The sequence below is a fragment of the Rhinatrema bivittatum genome, chromosome 18 (genome assembly GCF_901001135.1).
Source record: "Rhinatrema bivittatum chromosome 18, aRhiBiv1.1, whole genome shotgun sequence".
NCBI lineage: Eukaryota > Metazoa > Chordata > Amphibia > Gymnophiona > Rhinatrematidae > Rhinatrema > Rhinatrema bivittatum.
Genome location: NC_042632.1, coordinates 7,433,125 through 7,454,496, shown reverse-complemented (window position 1 = coordinate 7,454,496; position 21,372 = coordinate 7,433,125). Strand labels below are relative to the sequence as shown.

At 41.0% G+C, this 21,372-nt stretch overlaps 1 protein-coding gene across 13 annotated transcripts in view; it reads right to left on the bottom strand.

Moving 5' to 3' along the window:
- CXXC5 (CXXC finger protein 5) overlaps positions 1-21,372 on the bottom strand; it is a 446,772-nt gene that overhangs the window by 123,045 nt on the left and 302,355 nt on the right. For 10 of the 13 annotated variants that reach the window (XM_029583296.1, XM_029583300.1, XM_029583293.1 and 7 more), the window contains one exon: positions 20,459-21,361. The exons of 2 other annotated variants lie outside the window; for them this stretch is intronic. In XM_029583296.1, coding sequence (XP_029439156.1) covers positions 20,459-21,241 — 783 coding nt within the window. In that variant the 5' untranslated portion in view covers positions 21,242-21,361. Of the gene's footprint in view, positions 1-20,458; positions 21,362-21,372 lie in introns of those variants that run through there. One more of the 13 variants, XR_003853340.1, reaches the window with a different exon arrangement.

Below are 21,372 nucleotides of genomic sequence, written 5' to 3'. Positions count from 1 at the left end.
CTTTCAATTTCACTATGCCACTTTGGACTTTTCTCTTTTCGCTGATGTATCTGAAAAATGTTTTGTCACCATATTTTATCTCCTTGGCAATCCTCTCTTCCGCTTGACTTTTTGCCAACTTGATTAATTACTTCGTCTCCCTCAGTTGAATCAGATATTCTTCTTTGTGCTCCTCCCTTTGGGATCTTTTGTATTTCTTGTATGCAGTTCTTTTAGCTTTAATTTTGTCAGCCACCTCCTTTGAGAACCAGATAGGTTTCATTTTTCTTTTGCTTTTCTTTACATTTCTAACATATAGAGCAGTTGCCTTGGCGATTGCTCCTTTTAGATTGGTCCACTGCTGATCCACATCTCTCTCATTTTCCCATCCATTTAGTTCTTCCTCTAGGTACTTCCCCATTTCCTCAAAGTCTGTGTTTTTGAACTGTAAAACTCTGGTCTTTGTGCTTCTTTTCCATATTCTTTTAGTGATATTAAACCATACCATTTGATGATCACTGGTGCTGAGGTGGGCGCCCACCTTGACATCAGAGACGATATCTCCATTATTGAGCACTAAGTCGAGAATAGTTCCTTCTCTTGTGGGTTCCAATACCATTTGTTTGAACAAAGATACTTGCATGGCATCCACTATTGCTCTACTGTTTTTAGATTCTGCAGATGGGATTTTCCAGTCTACATCTGGCATATTAAAGTCACCAACGATCACCACTTCCCCTTTCTTACCTATCTTATGGATGTCTTCAACCAGATCTCTGTCCAGCTCTTCTTTTTGGTTTGGAGGCCTGTAAACCACTCCAATATAAATGGATGCTCCATCATCTGTTTTTAGGTCGACCCATAGTGCTTCTTCCTTGCCCCAACTTCCTTGCAGCTCAGATGCTTGGATATTATTTCTGACAAAGAGCCACACCTCCCCCTTTTCTATCCACTCTGTCCTTCCTTAACAAGTTATAGCCTGGTATTGCCGTATCCCAATCATGAGATTCTGTGAACCATGTCTCTGTGATAGCAACGATGTCCAGTTCTGCCTCTGTCATTAGGGCCTGCAGATCTGGGATTTTATTTTCCAAACTATGAGCATTTGTAGTCATAGCTTTCCAGGTACTCTCTTTACGGTTATTGCTTTTCCTGTACTCCTTATGAGACTTTAGTTGAGATTTGTTATTCACTTTACTCTTTCCTTTTACAGTTGTGCCATTGATGACAGAGTTATCCATCTCAATTAGCTTTTTCTTTTGGTTATTGATCTTGAAATTCTGCATGCATTGGTTTTTTCTCTTTTCTGGTAACACGTCAATGTTTTTCTCTAGAATTTCTTATTTATTTATTTAAAAACTTTTATATACCGGTATTAGTATGCATACATCATACCGGTTTACAATGTAACTTTAAAGGTAGAAATTACAATGAACAGGGAGGGCGAACAAGGAGGAGTATACAAAGAGCAGGAGGTGGAGGAATTAAAGCAATAAATAAAAACTGCAACGGACTATTTACAGGAATATACAAGGCGTAGGCAAGATACTTGCAGAAGTCGGTGTACTTAATCAGGGTAGGCTTGTCGGAAGAGCCATGTTTTAAGTTTTTTTCTGAACTTGGCGTAACATGGCTCTAGCCTGAGAGTGGTAGGGAGGGTGTTCCATTGTTTAGGGCCTGCAATGGATAGTGCACGGTCCCTAGTAGAGGAGAGGTGGGCTTTTTTCAAAGGGGGAATGGAGAGGGTGCCTTTGTTGACAGTGCGAGTGGGTCGTTCAGTGCGTATAGGACGAAAGGGTTCATCCAACCAATTGGAATTGTGCGAGTGGATGGACTTGTGCACTATGGTTAGAATTTTGAAGAGAATTCGGGATGCGATGGGGAGCCAGTGGAGTTCTTTGAGTATTGGGGTAATGTGATCAGCTTTCCTTGAGTTGGTGATGACCCTGGCGATGGCATTCTGGAGCATTTGTAAGGGCTTGGTGGTGGAGGAGGGTAGGCCAACGAAGAGGGCATTACAGTAGTCCAGCTTTGAGGAAAGGGTGGCTTGGACGACGGTGCGGAAGTCATGATAGTGGAGGAGGGGTCTGAGTTTCTTCAGGATGTGAAGCTTGAAGAAACCTTCTTTGAGGATGGAGTTGATCTGTTTTTTGAGATTGAGTTGTTGATCTATGATAACCCCAAGGTCTCTTACTGTGGGTTGGGGTGTTATGACGTTGAAAGCTGGATCGTTGGAGATCGGTGGTTTGGGAGGGAGGTGAGGAGAGATAAGGAGCAGCTCTGTTTTGGAGGAGTTTAGAGCGAGGTGGATGTTGGTGAGGAAGTCATTGATGTTGGCAAGACATGTGTTCCAGAAGGCAAGGGCATCTGAGAGAGAGTTGTGAATGGGAATGACGATTTGAACGTCATCTGCATAGAGGTAGAATTTGAGGCTGAGGTCTGTGAGGAGCTGACATAGAGGTGTGAGATAAATGTTGAAAAGGGTGGAGGAGAGGGAGGAGCCTTGTGGGACACCTTGAGACAAGGGATAGAGTGTGGAGTTGGCGTTTCCTATCTTGACGGAGAACTTTCTGTTAGATAAGTAGGATTTAAACCATAGTAGGGCTAGGCCTGAGATGCCTATTTCGGATAGCCGGTTGATGAGGAGGTTATGGTTGATGGTATCAAAGGCAGCTGAGATGTCGAGTAGGGCGAGGAGGTAACAGTTGCCTCGGTCCATGCCTATGAGTAAGTGGTCCGTGAGGGAGAGCAGGAGGGTTTCTGTATTGAGGTATTTACGGAAGCCGTATTGGGCTGGATGCAGAATGTTGTTGCTTTCTAGATATTCTGTAAGTTGGATGTTTACAATCTTTTCCATAATTTTGGATAGGAAGGGCAGGTTAGAGATAGGGCGGAAGTTAGCGGGGGTCTTTAGGGTCTAGTGTTGGTTTTTTTAGGAGGGGCTTGACAATAGCTTGTTTAAGAGCATCTGGGACAGAGCCTGAAGAGAGGGAGGAGTTTATGATGTCTGCGATGGGTTTGGATATAGTGTTCGGGATGGAGAGGAGGGATTTTGTGGGAATGGTGTCTGAAGGGTGGGAAGCTGGTTTAAGTTTTCTGAGAATAGATTCCACTTCTTTAGCGGAAGTCAGGTCAAGGGTTTGGAGGGTGGGTGAAGTGGGGGAAGGTTGGAGGGAGGGGGAAGGGGAGGTGGATGGAGAAGGGTGTTGAAATCTGCGGAGGATGTTGGTGATTTTTGTGAGGAAATACTGGGCGATTTCTTCGCTCTTAGTGGAGGCATCATTCTCAGGGATAGTGGGCTGAGAGGATTTGGTGAGGTTGGCAACATAATTGAAAAGGGCTTTCGGGTTGTACATGTATTGGTGGATCTTAGCTGAAAAGTAGTCTCTTTTTGTTTTGAGGGTGGTTATTCTATATTGGTGAAGGGTAGTTTTGAAACTTGAGGCGAGTTGGGGTGAGGGGGCTTTACGCCAGTTTCTCTCACGCTGCCTGAGGGTATTCTTTAGGGATCTTAGTTCAGTCGTGTACCAGGGTTGATGATTTTTTGTGGGTTGGGTAATGTTACGTCTGGAGATGGGGCATAGTTTGTCAGCAATTTCAAGAGTCATGCTGAGCCAGGATTTGATGGCAGTCTCTGGACTGGAGCAGTCAAGGCTAGTGGATGTGTTGGAAATGGCAAGAGCCAGTTCATCTCCAGAGCAGGGTTTCCTGAAGGTGAAGGTGGTGTTGTTTGAGGGAGTGGGGGTAGTAGGGAAGTTAAGGGGGAGGAGGGCTTTTATGAGGAAGTGGTCTGACCAAGGTACAGGGGAGCAGGTGGGGGGGTGGGATGGTAGGAAGCAGTGGTTGATGAATATAAGGTCAAGGGAGTGACCAGCTTGGTGCGTGGGGGAGGCAACAATTTGTCTAAGGCCTAGAGCTTAATATAGGGAGGGCTTTATGTTCTTGTTGCATTTGATACTGTGTGTGTCTCCTTGTTACAGGTCTAATTCTACCTGAGCCCACCGTGATACTGTTTTTTAATGATTTACTTGATGAACTGATTGAGTGGGGGGGGTATACTTGTTGGCTTCCCATCTGTCAAGAATGGGTGACTGTGGGACACATGTGTTATCCTACCTGAGTCTACTGTATTTCTTTTTCTTGACTCCTGGTTATTCTTTGGTGTTGGGGAATTATTTTCTGAGTAATGCAATGTGGGTGTAATTCTTGTAATTGAAGCTAATTGAGCTTTAACCTCAGTCAGCTCCGTTTTCAAAGAAGAGAGCTGTGCACAGATCGGGCAAGCTCCAAGTCTCCAGATGCTTTCCCTCAGAATAAAGGCTCTACAACAGTTGCATTGGATAGTTCTCATAGTGGTAAAGTTTTGGATTGGTATTTCCTTAGCTGTTAACATACTAATTTATCTTGTTGCTAATGCTAATTTAGTCAGTCTATATTAGTAATCTAATCCCAGGGGTAGGGTGGGAGGGAATCAAACAGTTGAACCTGGGACAAGCTGGGTAGAGTAGGACACTTTCTGGAACTTTATTAGTCCTTTATCTATTAAATGATCCCACAGCACTTCTGTGCCAATATTAACCCAATTATTAAAGAACAGCTATACAATAATAGAAATGCAGGTATACTGGATCTTAAAAATAACAGTTTGCAAGGAACAATTACAATTATTGTATAATAACAGACCTAGAGAAAGGTATAAAACACAGCAGTTCTACTGCTCAGAAAGCCCAGATATTAGTGGAGCACAGAGCAATTAATTAGAAGGAATAGTGAAAGAAAACCAGCAGGTTTTTTTTTGTTTTTTTCTTTTTTCCCCCCAGAAGAGCACCACAGAAAATTAAGAGTCTTTTTTCCCCCAGAAGAGCACCACAGAAAATTAAGAGTCTTATCTGCACAGGAACAGAAGAAGAATCCTCTCTGGGGCTGCCTCAAGCATGGGATAGCATGGTTAAAGAAATAGTTGATAACCTAAGCCCACTGCAAACAAAAACAATCCAATATGAACAATGTACCTCTAAACAAAAGAAACTACATTACAATGAAGAATTAAGATGCTCCAATCACTGAGAAAATCCAAAAAACTTTGGCGGAAAAGCCCAAATTCAGAATCACATGGAAAATACAGATCCACTCCTCTCTCAATACCGGGTGCTAATCAACAAAGCGAAAAAAGAATACTATGCTAAACAAATTAATGGGGTAATATTTAACTCTAAATTACTCTTCTATGTCATTAAACACCTAATCAAGGACCCGTCTTCCTCAATCTCAAACAACAACTGCTTGTCTAAGAATGCCTGCAATGAATATGCCCATCATTTGTTAGAAAAAATAATTAAGACTATAATCTCAATTCACTATCTGCTCACCAACCATAGAACATGACTTAAAACATGAACTTGCTAAATGGACCACTTTTGACAGAGTGTCTAAACTTCAAATCACTACTAAAACAAAACCTGCAAATCACCAACATGACCCCATTTCAGCTAGCTCCTTAAAACTAATGCATAGCATTATCACTCCTCACATCCTTAATCAAATCAATCACTCTTGGAAGGTTTCATCCCAGATGGGGCGAAACAAGCAGTGATAAAACCTATACTAAAAAATACCAGCAGTTCTAACAACTGGGAAAATTATCGACCAATAGCCAACCTGCCCTTTCTCTCAAAAATTCTTGAAAAAGCACTATTATCACAAGTAGAAGACTATCTAGATGACCATAACATTCTACATCCAAACCAATTTGGGTTCAGAAAAATCGTTCAACTGAGACTTTACACAATCGAGTGGGAGCACTGAGAGGAGAGGATCACCTTGCTGGTGGATGAAAGGAATCAGTAAGGTTTGGCTTGGGACATTGTCCTTTTTAAAAGAATTGGGGGAAAGTTAACTATCTGGTAATATATTTAGTGTGATTGTATGTTTGTGCTTTTAATAGTAAGGCAGCAAATAAACATAAGTTAGACTGTTTGTATTTTTTAATAGTCAGTTAGTAAGGCAACTAGTAAGCAGTAGTTAGAGTGTTTGTATACTAAAAAAAACAGTAGCCAGAAGCTAGAAATAAGCTAGGAGCAGTGTATACCTAAATAAAAAGGTTGAAAAGTTCAGTTCAGTTACTCACCTTGGAAAAGTGTTGAAGTAGTGTGATTTGGTTTGATTAGGTACCAACATTTGTTAATCAAGACAGCAGTGAGTCACTCTGGCTGACTAACTGAAGTTAGACTGTTTGTATTTTCCAACCCTCCTACCCCTCGCCCACCCACCCCTAGCTCATCCTTTAATTTATAGGCAGGTGCCACTTAAAAAAACCAAACAAAATACCTTATTGAGAGTTTGATCATTCCTGTGTAGGCCACTACCAGTCATATAGTGAATTCACTAACACATTTAAAGGACATTAATTAGACACATTCCTACTTCCATAGCAACCTAAAACCTAAGTAGGAACTGAACAAATTTGAGATGAAGGCAGCAGTCCAGCAGCAAGAGGGGGGCTTCCCAGTCTTTTGCATCAAGTGTCACATGTATGATTTTTTACCGCCGGTGAGAAATTGTACGTGTGCATGCGATGCAAAGAGCTCCTGGCTCTCAGAGAACAAGTCTGATCTCTGGAGGCTAGAGTGGCAGACCTAAAGGAACTCAAAAATGAAATTTCAGACCTATTAGTAAAAATGTGTAACCTATCATTAAAATCATCCATTGTACCTGAAGACTGGAGGATAGCTAATGTAACCCCAATATTTAAAAAGGGCTCCAGGGGCGATCCAGAAAACTAAAGACCGGTTAGCCTGACTTCAGTGCCAGGAAAAATAGTGGAAAGTATTCTAAGCATCAAAATCACAGAACATATAGAAAGACATGGTTTAATCAAACAAAGTCAGCATGGCTTTACCCAAGGCAAGTCTTGCCTCACAAATCTGCTTCACTTTTTTGAAGGAGTTAATAAACATGTGGATAAAGGTGAACTGGTAGATGTAGTATACTTGGATTTTCAGAAGGTGTTTGACAAAGTTCCTCATGAGAGGCTTCTAGGAAAAGTAAAAATTCATGGTATAGGTGGCGATGTCCTTTCATGGATTACAAACTGGCTAAAACACAGGAAACAGAGTAGGATTAAATGGACAATTTTCTCAGTGGAAGGGAGTGGGCAGTGGAGTGCCTCAGGGATCTGTATTTTCAATATATTTATAAATGATCTGGAAAGAAATATGAGTGAGGTAATCAAATTTGCAGATGATACAAAATTGTTTAGAGTAGTTAAATCACAAGCAGATTGTGATAAATTGCAGGAAGACCTTGTGAGACTGGAAAATTGGGCATCGAAATGGCAGATGAAATTTAATTTTAATGTATTTTTCACTTTCTAAATTATGTTTTTTATTAATCCAGTTATATGTAAACCGATGTGATATGCAAATGAATGTCGGTATATAAAAGTTTTAAATAAATAAATGTGGATAAGTGCAAGGTGATGCATATAGGGAAAAATAACCCATGCTATAGTTACACATTGTTAGATTCCATATTAGGTGCTACCACCCAAGAAAGAGATCTAGGCGTCATTGTGGATAACACATTGAAATAGTCGGGTCAGTGTGCTGCGGCAGTCAAAAAGCAAACAATGTTGGGAATTATTAGGAAGAGAATGGTGAATAAAATGGAAAATGCCATAATGCCTTTGTATCGCTCCATGGTGAGACCCCACCTTGAATACCGTGTACAATTCTGGTCGCCGCATCTCAACAAAGATATAATTGCGATGGAGAAGGTACAGAGAAGGGCGACCAAAATGATAGGGGGAATGGAACAGCTCCCCTATGAGGAAAGACTAGAGAGGTTAGGACTTTTCAGCTTGGAGAAGAGACGGCTGAGGGGGATATGATAGAGGTGTTTAAAATCATGCGAGGTCTAGAACGGGTATTTGTGAATCGGTTATTTAGTCTTTCAGATACTAGAAAGACTAGGGGGCACTCCATGAAGTTAGCATGTGGCATATTTAAAACTAATCTGAGAAAGTTCTTCACTCAATGCACAATTAAACTCTGGAATTTGTTGCCAGTGGACATGGTTAGTTCATTTACTATAGCTGTGTTTAAAAAAGGATTGGATAAGTTCTTGCAGGAGAAAGCCATTACCTGCTATTAATTAAGTTGACTTAGAAAATAGCCACTGCTATTACTAGCAATGGTAACATGAAGTAGACTTAGTTTTTGGGTACTTGCCAGGTTCTTATGGCCTAGATTGGCCACTGTTGGAAACAGGATGCTGGGCTTGATGGACCCCTTGGTCTGACCCAGTATGGCATGTTCTTATCCTTAATGAACCCCATAAATAAGGGGATTTAACTGATGAATCCTATATCCTGGTACTAACTGACCTAACGGCAGCCTTTGACACCGTTGACCATACCCTACTTTGCCATCAGCTGAGAAAAATCGGAATTGATAGCTATGTAATTAAGTGGTTCATCTCCTTCCTATCAAAAAGGACATTCCAAGACAAACTGGGTAACCATATGTCTGACACCTTCCCAATGGATGGAGGTGTCCCCCAGGATTCAGCTCTCTCGGCAACTCTATTCAAAATCTAAGTTCGTCCTCTATGTAAATTACTACCTGATCTAGAAAACACCTTCTACCTATAAGCCAATGACATTCAGTTCTACATACCATGCAACAAATCAGATGAAAATTCAAGAATGACTCTCGCGACACACATGAACTATCCAAACTCAAACGAACTTTAAACACATAAAACCCAAAATTAGTCTGTTAAGAAAAAATCTTAACTTACACTTGGACTGGATAACTTCAACATTACACCCTCTGACCAAGTATGGGACTTAGGAATACAGATTGACGAGAACCTAACAATGGAAAAGCACGTAAATAAATTAATCAAAACAGGCTATGCTAAACTGAGCTTACTACACAGACTGTAACCATTGCTGACTCACGTAGACTTCCGCACGGTCCTGCAGACCCTCAACTTCTCAGACTACTGTAACTCACATCTATTCGGAGTACCTCACTGACTTCTAAAAAATCTACAACTATTACAAAATGCTGCAGCTAGACTCTTAACTGGATCAAGAAAATTCGATCACATCTCGCACTCACTGATTGTGCTTCATTGGCTACCTGCACAATTCCAAATCAACTATAAAGTCTTAAGATTAATACAATCCACCATCCATTCTAATAATTCTGGACTGGTAGGTGTAGCACTACATCCATACAAGCCACAGAGATCATCAAGATCTCAAAATAAAGGATTACTAGCCGAGCCATCATTATAGAATACTCATCTAACAAAAATAAGAGACCATGTGTTCTCCAGAGCAGGCCCAGTACTATGGAACTCTCTACCTGAGACTCTACAACTGATTCCAGAAACAAAGAAATTCAAATGTGACCTAAAAACAGTTATTTCAAAATGCCTATAACCTAACTTAAAATTATTCCAACATAGAGCATGTACCTACAAGAACACAACTATTGAATTAAATACCTCATCACATCCCAAACACGTCCAAATAAATAAAACTGAAACATGTTATATACCACCAACCTTATCCTTCTCCGGTATCTTGAGTTGAAAGTGCTAGTACATCCCTGCAGATCTATTTCACCCCTGATTATATTAGTCTATGTATATGTCGATCTTTAAAAATGCACGTTATATGATCTAATTAAGTCAATGTACATGTCTATCTATAATATGTATATGTCATGTTGTAAACCATTGTGATCTTCATTTGGAATGGCAGTATATAAAATGGCTAAATAAATAAATAAAATACTAGAGTCCAATTCAAAAATATAACATATATATATATAATGGAATCTATTTTGAATACACAAAATTAAATTCAGTAAAAAAAAATTTGTAAATATACATTATGCAATTGAAACATTTACAAAATTTGTTATACATATAGGGGCAGATTTTTAAAAAGTACGCGCGCGTGTACTTTTGTTTGCGCACCCGGCGCAAACAAGAGTACGCAGGATTTTAATAGATACGTGCGTAGCCGCGTGTATCTTTTAAAATCCGGGGTCGGCGCGGGCAAGGCTGCGCAAAATCGGCAGCCAATGCGCGCCGAGCCGAGCCACGCAGCCTGCCTCCGTTCCCTCCGAGGCTGCTCTGAAATTGGAGCGGCCTCGGAGGGAACTTTCCTTCCGCCTCCCCCCACCTTCCCCTCCCTTCCCCTACCTAACCCACCCCCAGCCCTATCTAAACCCCCCTACCTTTATTATAAAAGTTACGCCTGCCTAAGGCAGGCATAACTCGCGCGCGCCAGCCGGCGCACAATTCCCCGGCCCGGGAGCAGTTTCAGAGGCCTCGGGCATGCCCCCATGCCGGAACCACGCCCGCGGCCCCACCCCCAGGAACGGCCCCAATGACACGCTGTCCGCGACATGCCCCCCCGACACGCCCTCCCAGGAAAGCCCCAGGACTTGCACATGTCGGGGGTGGAAGGGGCAGCTTTTTGGGGGTTAGACGTGTATCTTATGCGCGTACCCCTTTGAAAATCTTCCCCATAATCTTTCATATACAAAGCAATGGAAAATTGCACCATATTCCACACTAGTACTAAATATCTTAACTATTCCACCATACCTGACACATTCAACCCACTTACACAAATGCCCTCCCTATAATGTTTGCAATCACACATCCATTAAAATCAAAACGAACTTTATGATGGTCTAATATTCCTTGCCAAGTCTTAATTAAATTGAAAAATTGTGTAAATTGAATTCTCATATCAAAATCACCACCAAATAAAGCTCATATAGTGTCAGATCTGACTGGATCAGTCCCTACAGATTCTGGATCCCATCTGTTTCTCCTAAATAAGGTTTCTTTTGGGGACACTATAGATTCATTAACTTATTATGGTCCATTCTCATTGTCACAAGCGTATTCAAGATGTTTTCAATGTCATATAAGGATATCTATAAAAATATATATCTATATAAATTATCATCAACCATAACCCTTAATCTAGAGCTGCACTATATATATGAAATAGAAGCCTATATATATATACCTTCCTACTGACAAAAATATTATTGAAAATTAAACCTCCTTTCATCTCCGTTTTCTAACGCTGCCCTGCCATGCACAAACTAATATGTTGAAAGCACTCATTTATCTAAAATGAAAACAAAGACTTTTACAACATATTTTTAGATCCATGAGTCAATATAAAATATTCACTACTCACCCTAAGATCAGTAAAGCAATTCACTTCTCACCAAGCAGTCTACATGCTGAATGAAAAACGCCACAACTGCACAGTAAGTCCTCATACTTATAATTCAAGTCGATCAATTACACAGCACGAATGAAAATTGGGTATGTGTTCCAAAGGGATGGGCTCCACCTGAACCAGGGTGGAACCAGACTGCTGGCGCTAACCTTTAAAAAGGAGATAGAGCAGCTTTTAAACTAGAACAAAGGGGAAAGCCGACAGTCGCTCAGCAGCGCATGGTTCGGAGAGAGGTATCTTCAAAGGATACTAATGATGCATTAGAATTAGGGCATCCTGACAGTGAGGTTCCAATAATTAGAAAAGTAGTCCAAGTGCCTGTAACTAAAAACTCACCTGAGCTAAAAAAAATCTAACTTATCCCTATCAATTAAAAAGCAGAAAGAAAATACAAACAAAAAACAAACTTTGAAATGTTTGTATGCTAATGCCAGAAGTCTAAGAAGTAAGATGGGAGAATTAGAATGTATAGCAGTGAATGATGACATAGACTTAATTGTCATCTCAGAGACATGGTGGAAGGAGGATAACCAATGGGACAGTGCTATACCGGGATACAAATTATATCGCAATGAGAGAGAGGAGCACCCGGGAGGCGGTGTGGCACTTTATGTCCGGGATGGCATACAGTCAAACAGGATAAACATCCTGCATGAGACTAAATGCAAAATTGATTCTTTATGGGTAGAAATCCCTTGTGTGTCGGGGAAGACTATAGTGATAGGGGTATACTACCATCCACCTGGTCAAGATGGTAACACGGACAGTGAAATGCTAAGAGAAATTAGGGAAGCTAACCAAATTAGTAGTGCAGTAATAATGGGAGACTTCAATTGCCCCAATATTGACTGGGTAAATGTATCATCGGGACACGCTAGAGAGATAACATTCCTGGATGGAATAAATGATAGCTTTATGGAGCAATTGGTTCAGGAACCGACAAGGGAGGGATCAATATTAGATCTAATTCTCAGTGGAGCACTGGACTTGGTGAGAGAGGTAACGGTGGTGGGGCCACTTGGCAATAGTGATCATAATATGATCAAATTTGAATTAATGACTGGAAGAGGAACAGTATGCAAATCCACAGCTCTCGTGCTAAACATTCAAAAGGGAAACTTTGATAAAATGAGAAAAATTGTTAGAAAAAAAAATGAAAGGAGCAGCTACAAAAGTAAAAAATGTGCAAGAGGCATGGTCATTGTTAAAAAAAATTTCTAGAAGCACAGTCCAAATGTATTCCACACATTAAGAAAGGTGGAAAGAAGGCAAAACGATTACCAGCATGGTTAAAAGGGGAGGTGAAAGAAGCTATTTTAGCCAAAAGATCTTCATTCAAATATTGGAGCTTGCACAATTTGTGCAAAACTCTCTTCCTTGAAAAAGGAGCTGACTGAGGTTAAAGCTCAATTAGCTTCAATTACAAGAATTACACCCACATTTCATTACTCAGAAAATAATTCCCCAATACCACAAAAAAACCAGGAGTTAAGAAAAAGAGATTCATTAGGCTCAGGTAGGATAACACATGTGACCCACAGTCACCTATTCTTGACAGATGGGCAGCCAACAAGTATACCCCCCCCACTCAAACAGGTCATTAAGGAATTCAATAAAAACCAGGATTTACAGTGGGCTCTGGTAGAATTAGACCTGTGATGAGGAGACACACTGTACCAAATGCAAAAAGAACAAAAAGCCTTCTCTATATTAAAAACTGAAGAAGTTCTTGAGAAAAACATTGAAGTGTTACCAGAAAAGAGAAAAAAACCCCAATGCATGCAGAATTTCAAGATCCATAACCAAAAGAAAAAGCTAATTGAGATGGATAACTCTGTCATCAGTGGCACAACCGCAAAAGGAAAGAGTGAAGTGAATAACAAATCTCAACTAAAGTCTCATAAGGAGTCCAGGAAAAGCAATAACCTTAAAGAGAGTACCTGGAAAGCTATGACCACAAATGCTCGTAGTTTGGGAAATAAAATCCCAGATCTGCAGGCCCTAATGACGGAGGCAAAATTGGACATTGTTGCTATCACAGAGACATGGTTCACAGAATCTCATGATTGGGATACAGCAATACCAGGCTATAACTTGTTAAGGAAGGACAGAGTGGATAGAAAAGGGGGAGGTGTGGCTCTTTATGTCAGAAACAATATCCAAGCATCTCAGCTGCAAGGAAGTTGGGGCAAGGAAGAAGCACTATGGGTCAACCTAAAAAAAGATGACGGAGCGTCCATTTATACTGGAGTGGTTTACAGGCCTCCAAACCAAAAGGAAGAGCTGGACAGAGATCGGTTGAAGACATCCTTAAGATAGGTAAGAAGGGAGAAGTGGTGATCGTTGGTGACTTTAATATGCCAGATGTAGACTGGAAAATCCCAACTGTAGAATCTAAAAATAGTAGAGCGATAGTGGATGCCATGCAAGTAACTTTGTTCAAACAAATGGTAATGGAACCCACGAGAGAAGGAACTATACTCGACTTAGTGCTCACTAATGGAGATAATGTCTCTGATGTCCAGGTGGGCACCCACCTCAGCACCAGTGATCAAACGGTATGGTTTAATATCACTAAAAGAATATGGAAAAGAACCACAAAGACCAGAGTTTTACAGTTCAAAAACACGGACTTTGAGGAAATGGGAAAGTACCTAGAGGAAGAACTAAAAGGATGGGAGAACGAGAGAGATGTGGATCAGCAGTGGACCAATCTAAAAGGAGCAATCACCAAGGCAACTACTCTATATGTTAGAAATGTAAAGAAAAGCAAAAGAAAATTGAAACCTATCTGGTTCTCAAAGGAGGTGGCTGACAAAATTAAAGCTAAAAGAACAGCATTCAAGAAATATAAAAGATCCCAAAGGGAGGAGCACAAAGAAGAATATTTGATTCAACTGAGGGAGACAAAGAAATTAATCAAGTCGGCAAAAAGTCAAGCGGAAAAGAGGATTGCCAAGGAGATAAAAAATGGTGACAAAACATTTTTCAGATACATCAGCTAAAAGAGAAAAGTCAAAAGTGGTATAGTGAAATTGAAAGGTGGAAATGATCAATGTGTGGAGAGAGACGAAGAAATGGCAGAAATATTAAATGAATACTTCAGCTCTGTGTTCACTAAGGAAGACCCTGGAGAAGGACCATCTCTACACAACAAGAAACTGGAGGGAAGTGGAATAGATGAAAATCCTTTTACAGTAGAAAATGTATGGGAAGAGCTAAAGAATCTGAAAGTGGACAAAGCCATGGGGCCTGATGGGATTCACCCAAGGATACTGAAGGAGCTCAGAGATGTGCTGGCGGGTCCGCTGTGTGACCTGTTCAACAGATCCCTAGAAACGGGAGTGGTGCCGAGTGATTGGAGAAGAGCGGTGGTGGTCTCGCTTCACAAGAGTGGGAACAGAGAGGAGGCTGGTAACTACAGACCGGTTAGCCTCACTTCGGTGGTGGCAAAAGTAATGGAGTCACTGTTGAAAGAGAGAATAGTGAACTATCTACAGTCCGGAGAATTGATGGACCAGAGGCAGCATGGATTCACCAGGGGAAGATCCTGTCAGACAAATCTGATTGACTTTTTTGACTGGGTAACCAAGGAATTGGATCAAGGAAGAGCGCTCGATGTCATCTACTTGGATTTCAGCAAAGCTTTTGATACGGTTCCGCACAGGAGACTGGTGAATAAAACGAGAAGCTTAGGAGTGAGTGCCGAGGTGGTGACCTGGATTGCAAACTGGCTGACGGACAGAAGACAATGTGTGATGGTAAATGGAATTTTCTCTGAAGAGAGAGCGGTTTTAAGTGGTGTACCGCAAGGATCTGTGTTGGGACCGGTCCTGTTCAATATCTTTGTGAGCAACATTGCGGACGGGATAGAAGGTAAGGTTTGTCTTTTTGCGGATGACACTAAGATCTGCAACAGAGTGGACACGCCGGAAGGAGTGGAGAGAATGAGACTGGATTTAAGGAAACTGGAAGAGTGGTCGAAGATATGGCAGCTGAGATTCAATTCCAAGAAGTGCAAAGTCATGCATATGGGGAGTGGAAATCCGAATGAACTGTATTCGATGGGGGCGGAAAGGCTGATGTGCACGGAGCAGGAGAGGGACCTTGGGGTGATAGTGTCTAATGATATGTAGTCTGCGAAACAATGCAACAAGGCGATAGCAAAAGCCAGAAGAATGCTGGGCTGCATAGTGAGAGGAGTATCGAGTAAGAAAAGGGAAGTGATTATCCCCTTGTACAGGTCCTTGGTGAGGCCTCACCTGGAGTACTGTGTTCAGTTCTGGAGACCGTATCTACAAAGAGACAAAGACAAGATGGAAACGGTACAGAGAAGGGCGACCAGGAAGGTGGAGGGTCTTCATCGGATGACATACGAGGAGAGATTGAAGAATCTAAATATGTACTCCCTGGAGGAAAGGAGGAGCAGGGGTGATATGATTCAGACTTTCAGATACTTGAAAAACTTTAATGATCCAAAGACAACGACAAACCTTTTCCGTCAGAAAAAAATCAGCAGAACCAGAGGTCATGAGCTGAGGCTCCAGGGAAGAAGACTAAGAACCAATGTCAGGAAGTATTTCTTCACGGAAAGGGTGGTGGATGCCTGGAATGCCCTTCCGGAGGAAGTGGTGAAGTCTAAAACTGTGAATGACTTCAAAGGGGCATGGGATAAACACTGTGGATCCATCAAGTCTAGAAGGCGTGAATAAAGTGGAGACATTCAAACACTGCACGGAGCGGCATTAGCCACAGAGGCATTCACGGAGCGGGATGCCAGAGGTTGGTGTTCCACCTTCACGGAGCGGAAGGATGGAGGGCTGCCATCTCCAAAAACAAAAACAAAAAAACCAGGGGTGGGTAAGAGTATGGGGCAGGGGTGTGGCCTGTTGGTTGCAGCAGTTGCTACCCCTAATTGAGCTGGATGTTCACTTGGATGCAGATACGGCGCTGCTCTCTACATTGGTGGTGGGGTGGAGGGTACTGGAAGCCAATAGTAACAGGTGGGAGAGAGAAAAAGAAAAAAAAAAAGGATAAAGTGTGTAGCTTGCTGGGCAGACTGGATGGGCCGTTTGGTCTTCTTCTGCCGTCATTTCTATGTTTCTATGATCAAACAGAAGAAAATAAGAAAATAGGATAATGCATAAACGTTGGCAAGTTTAATGTAAGACATTGATAAGACAGGCTAAGAGAATTTGAAAAGAAGTTGGCCGTAGAGGCAAAAACTCACAATAAAAACTTTTTAAAATATATCCGAAACAGAAAGCCTGTGAGGGAGTCAGCTGGACCGTTAGATGATCGAGGGGTTAAATTTGCTGTCCTCCAGTCTTCAGGTACACTGGATGATTTTAATGGTGTATACCATCCGGTCCAGGTGATTTACTACTCTTCAGTTTGTCAATCAGGTCTACCACATCTTCTAGGTTCACAGTGATTTGATTCAGTCCATCTGAATCATTATCCATGAAAACCTTCTCCAGTACGGGTACCTCCCCAACATCCTCTTCAGTAAACACCGAAGCATAGGTGTTTACTATGCTTTGGTGTTAGAGAAGATAAGGCCATCGCGGAAAGATTAAATGATTTCTTTGCTTCGGTGTTTACTGAAGAGGATGTTGGGGAGGTACCCGTACTGGTGAAGGTTTTCATGGTTAATGATTCAGATGGACTGAATCAAATCACTGTGAACCTAGAAGATGTGGTAGACCTGATTGACAAACTGAAGAGTAGTAAATCACCTGGACCGGATGGTATACACCCCAGAGTTCTGAAGGAACTAAAAATGAAATTTCAGACCTATAAGTAAAAATTTGTAACTTATCATTAAAATCATCCATTGTACCTGAAGACTGGAGGACAGCAAATGTAACCCAAATATTTAAAAAGGGCTCCAGGGGCGATCCAGAAAACTAAAGACCAGTTAGCCTGACTTCAGTGCCAGGAAAAATAGTGGAAAGTGTTGTAAGCATCAAAATCATAGTGGATAACACATTGAAATCGTCGGTTCAGTGTGCAGCGGCAGTTAAAAAAGCAAACAGAATGTTGGGAATTATTAGAAAGGGAATGGTGAATAAAATGGAAAATGTCATAATGCCTCTGTATCGCTCCATTGTGAGACCGCACCTTGAATACTGTGTACAATTCTGGTTGCTGCATCTAAAAAAAGATATAATTGAGATGGAGAAGGTACACAGAAGGGCTACCAAAATGATAAGGGGAATGGAACAACTCCCCTATGAGGAAAGACTAAAGAGGTTAGGACTTTTCAGCTTGGAGAAGAGACGACTGAGGGGGGATATGATAGAGGTGTTTAAAATCATGAGAGGTCTAGAACGGGTAGATGTGAATCGGTTATTTACTCTTTCGGATAGTAGAAAGACTAGGGGGCACTCCATGAAGTTAGCATGGGGCACATTTAAAAGAAAGAGATCTAGGTGTCATAGTGGATAACACATTGAAATCGTCAGTGCAGTGTGCTGCGGCAGTCAAAAAAGCAAACAGAATGTTGGGAATTATTAGAAAAGGAATGATGAATAAAACGGAAAATGTCATAATGCCTCTGTATCGCTCCATGGTGAGACCGCACCTTGAATACTGTGTACAATTCTGGTCGCCGCATCTCAAAAAAGATATAATTGCGATGGAGAAGGTACAGAGAAGGGCTACCAAAATGATAAGGGGAATGGAACAACTCCCCTATGAGGAAAGACTAAAGAGGTTAGGACTTTTCAGCTTGGAGAAGGGACGGCTGAGGGGGGGATATGATAGAGGTGTTTAAAATCTTTTGGATAATAGAAAGACTAGGGGGCATTCCATGAAGTTAGCATTTGGCACATTTAAAACTAATAGGAGAAAGTTCTTTTTTACTCAACGCACAATTAAACTCTGGAATTTGTTGCCAGAGGCTGTGGTTAGTGCAATTAGTATAGCTGTGTTTAAAAAAGGATTGGATAAGTTCTTGGAGGAGAAGTCCATTACCTGCTATTAATTAAGTTGACTTAGAAAATAGCCACTGCTATTACTAGCAACAGTAACATGGAATAGACTTAGTTTTTGGGTACTTGCCAGGTTCTTATGGCCTAGATTGGCCACTGTTGGAAACAGGATGCTGGGCTTGATGGACCCTTGGTCTGACCCAGTATGGCATGTTCTTATGTTCTTCTTACCTATCGATCTCTCGATTTAATCTCCTAGGATAAAGAATACCCATTTCAAAGTTTCCTTGAGATATCCCCCCTTCGGGGACTAAAAATCTGATGTATAACAACAAATTTAAAATTCTCTTCTGAATGAGACATCTTAATCAACACACATTCAAAGCCACCAGCCCTCCTTCAAACCGCTCACGTAAGAGACCTAGGAGCCATCTTAGACACCCGTCTTAACCTCAAACCATTCATTAACCAAACCACCAAAGATTGCTTCCACAAATTACATATTCTGAAAAGAATAAAGCCACTTTTCCACGCTCAGGACTTTAGAACAATCTTGCAAGCAATAATCTTCTCCAAACTAGATTATTGCAACTCACTACTACTAGGCCTCCCAGCTTCTTATACCAAGCCTCTACAAATGGTACAGAACACAGCAGCCAGAATCCTTACAAACTCCAGGAAAATCGACCACATCTCCCCTATTCTCAAAGACCTTCATTAGTTACCGATCCACTACAGAATCATGTACAAATCCATCACTAACATCTACAAGGCCATCCACCAACACACTCAACTCGACCTACAAATCCCTTTTAAAAAACACACATCCGCCAGACCCATCAGGGAATACTACAAAGAATCACTTTAGGTTCCACATGCCAAAACCTACCAACATAAATCCTTCAGTCTCAGAGCTTTCTCTTCAGCAGGTCCAACTCTATGGAACTCTATCCCACCTGACTTGAGACAAGAACCATGCACTCTAACATTTAGGAAAAGACTAAAAACTTGGCTTTTCAAAAAAGCATTCCCAGGCCTTGATTAAATCCTCCACCCATCAGCACAAACTTGTATTAAAAAATTGGACTGAAATAAGAATCCACCAACTACCCACTCACACACAGCACCATATTATCGTCCTTCACAACTGTATCATATATATTCATTTTTGCTATACAATTATATTAATTGATGCAATTGACTGAAATGTAAATATTTCTTTGTTCAATTTCTCCCCCTTTCCAGATCCTAGTTAATTTTCCCTGTTTTATTGTAACTTTCTCACATCCATAATATTGTTTTCTGTATTTGAAGTTTGAATTGGGAATATTGTTTACTATGTTACTCTCTACCTTACACACATTGTTAATTGTAAACCGGGTTGATGTGATTCTACTCATGAAACTCGGTATAACAAAATAATAAATAAATAAATAAAATAAAAATAATCCTATGATCCATGAGGGGCACCTGCTCTTTCATACTGCGAATACTTCTAAAATGTTGCCTTATAAGCACCTCAATCGTACGTTTAATTTGCCTTTTTAACCATATTTATATCAGGTTGATTGTGTCAGGTATGGTGGAATAGATAAGTTATTTAGTACTGGTGTGGAGTATGGTGCAATTTTCCATTGCTTTGTATATAAGACATTATATGTATTACAAGTTTTTTAATTTTTCAATTGTGTAATAAATTTACATTAAATTTTTTTTTTTAAAGGAATTTGAGTATTCAAAATATATTCCTTTATAAATATATTTATTTTTATATCACCACCACTTAACCAGCTATATTCTTTAGAATATTCTTTTGGATATATCTAGTTAAACCTAAAATTATGCAGGAACATGTTCTTTGATAACGTTAGACCTGCTCCTGGAGCCGGCTAGAGTTAACCAAAAATCATATTCAGTTAACTACTAATATCAGAGTTAGCCAAATAAGTTTCCCAGCTACCTCATCTCCAAAATATCCATCACTTTTTCAAGCTACATTTTAGTTGAAAAATGATTTAACCAACTAAAATTTAGCTGGATAAGTTCCAGCAATATTGAAAAGTCAACTTGCAAGTTATCTGACTAAATGCTATCTGGCTAAATGCCTTTCAGTACTGGCCTCAGAGTATCAAAAGGAAAAAAGCAAATATCTGTGCTTTTTGTAGCCCTCTGCAAACTATGAAGAAACAAGCTATAAATATTTTTAAATAAAAATAAATAAATAAAAGCATATGTGCATGTGATGTTTAGAAACATTTACCTCCAGTGCAGCAGGTTTCTTCTTCAGTTCCTCACATTTTCTGAACTTGCAGATCTGGTGACCCGTTTTACGATTCCTACAGCTGCTGCACTGCTCACAATTTATCCGTCTCCGACAAGGAGGGCACATGCCACATCGTTTCCGTTTCTTTTTCCCAGAGTTAATGGCAGATGCCAATTCATTCTGCATTGGATATTCTGCCAAGCCAGCCATATGTAGTGCGCTTTCCGTCAGAAACACCCCAGCAGGGGTCATAATGAAAAGTCCCGGATTAATAGGAAAAGCCCCGAGGTAGGGGAAATCAGAGGCAAGGTTCATGGTCTCTACAGCTGAGACTGCTTCCATGTCTGAGATACCACTTCCAGTGTCAGTAGGTGGAGGAATGTGCTCTGACCCCAATCCCTTAAACATGTCTGGCGACTGCATGAATTGTAGGTTGTTCAGTCCATCTGCAGAGTCCTCTGTGACCCTGCTGGATTTGTTCAATAGATGAGAGATGTGTTTGTGCTTTGAGGTAGAAATACTTTTATCCAGGGTTAGGTCACCCCCATTAGCCAGGGAGATTCCTCTATCCAAGTGTTCACTTATTGAGCTGGAGCTGCCAAAAGTTGAATAGTGCGATAGCGGACGGGACTTCTTCAGGCTTTTGTTTAAGGGTTCACTAATTATACCACTTTTATTTCTCCTTTCAGAATGGATTGGGGGTGGAAGGTCATCTGCTGAGCTGTTCTCCAGGTGATCAGGTTTATTACTGGTGTCTAGCTGACTGCTGGGTTCAGACATGGTACCGTGCTCCCACTATAAACAATGAAGGGGTTCCTTCCAATAACAATGCAACCAGGAGCTTCCACCCAGCTTCAGCACAGTGCCATAGCCAATGGCACATGCACCAAACATTCACTTCTGTAAGCAGA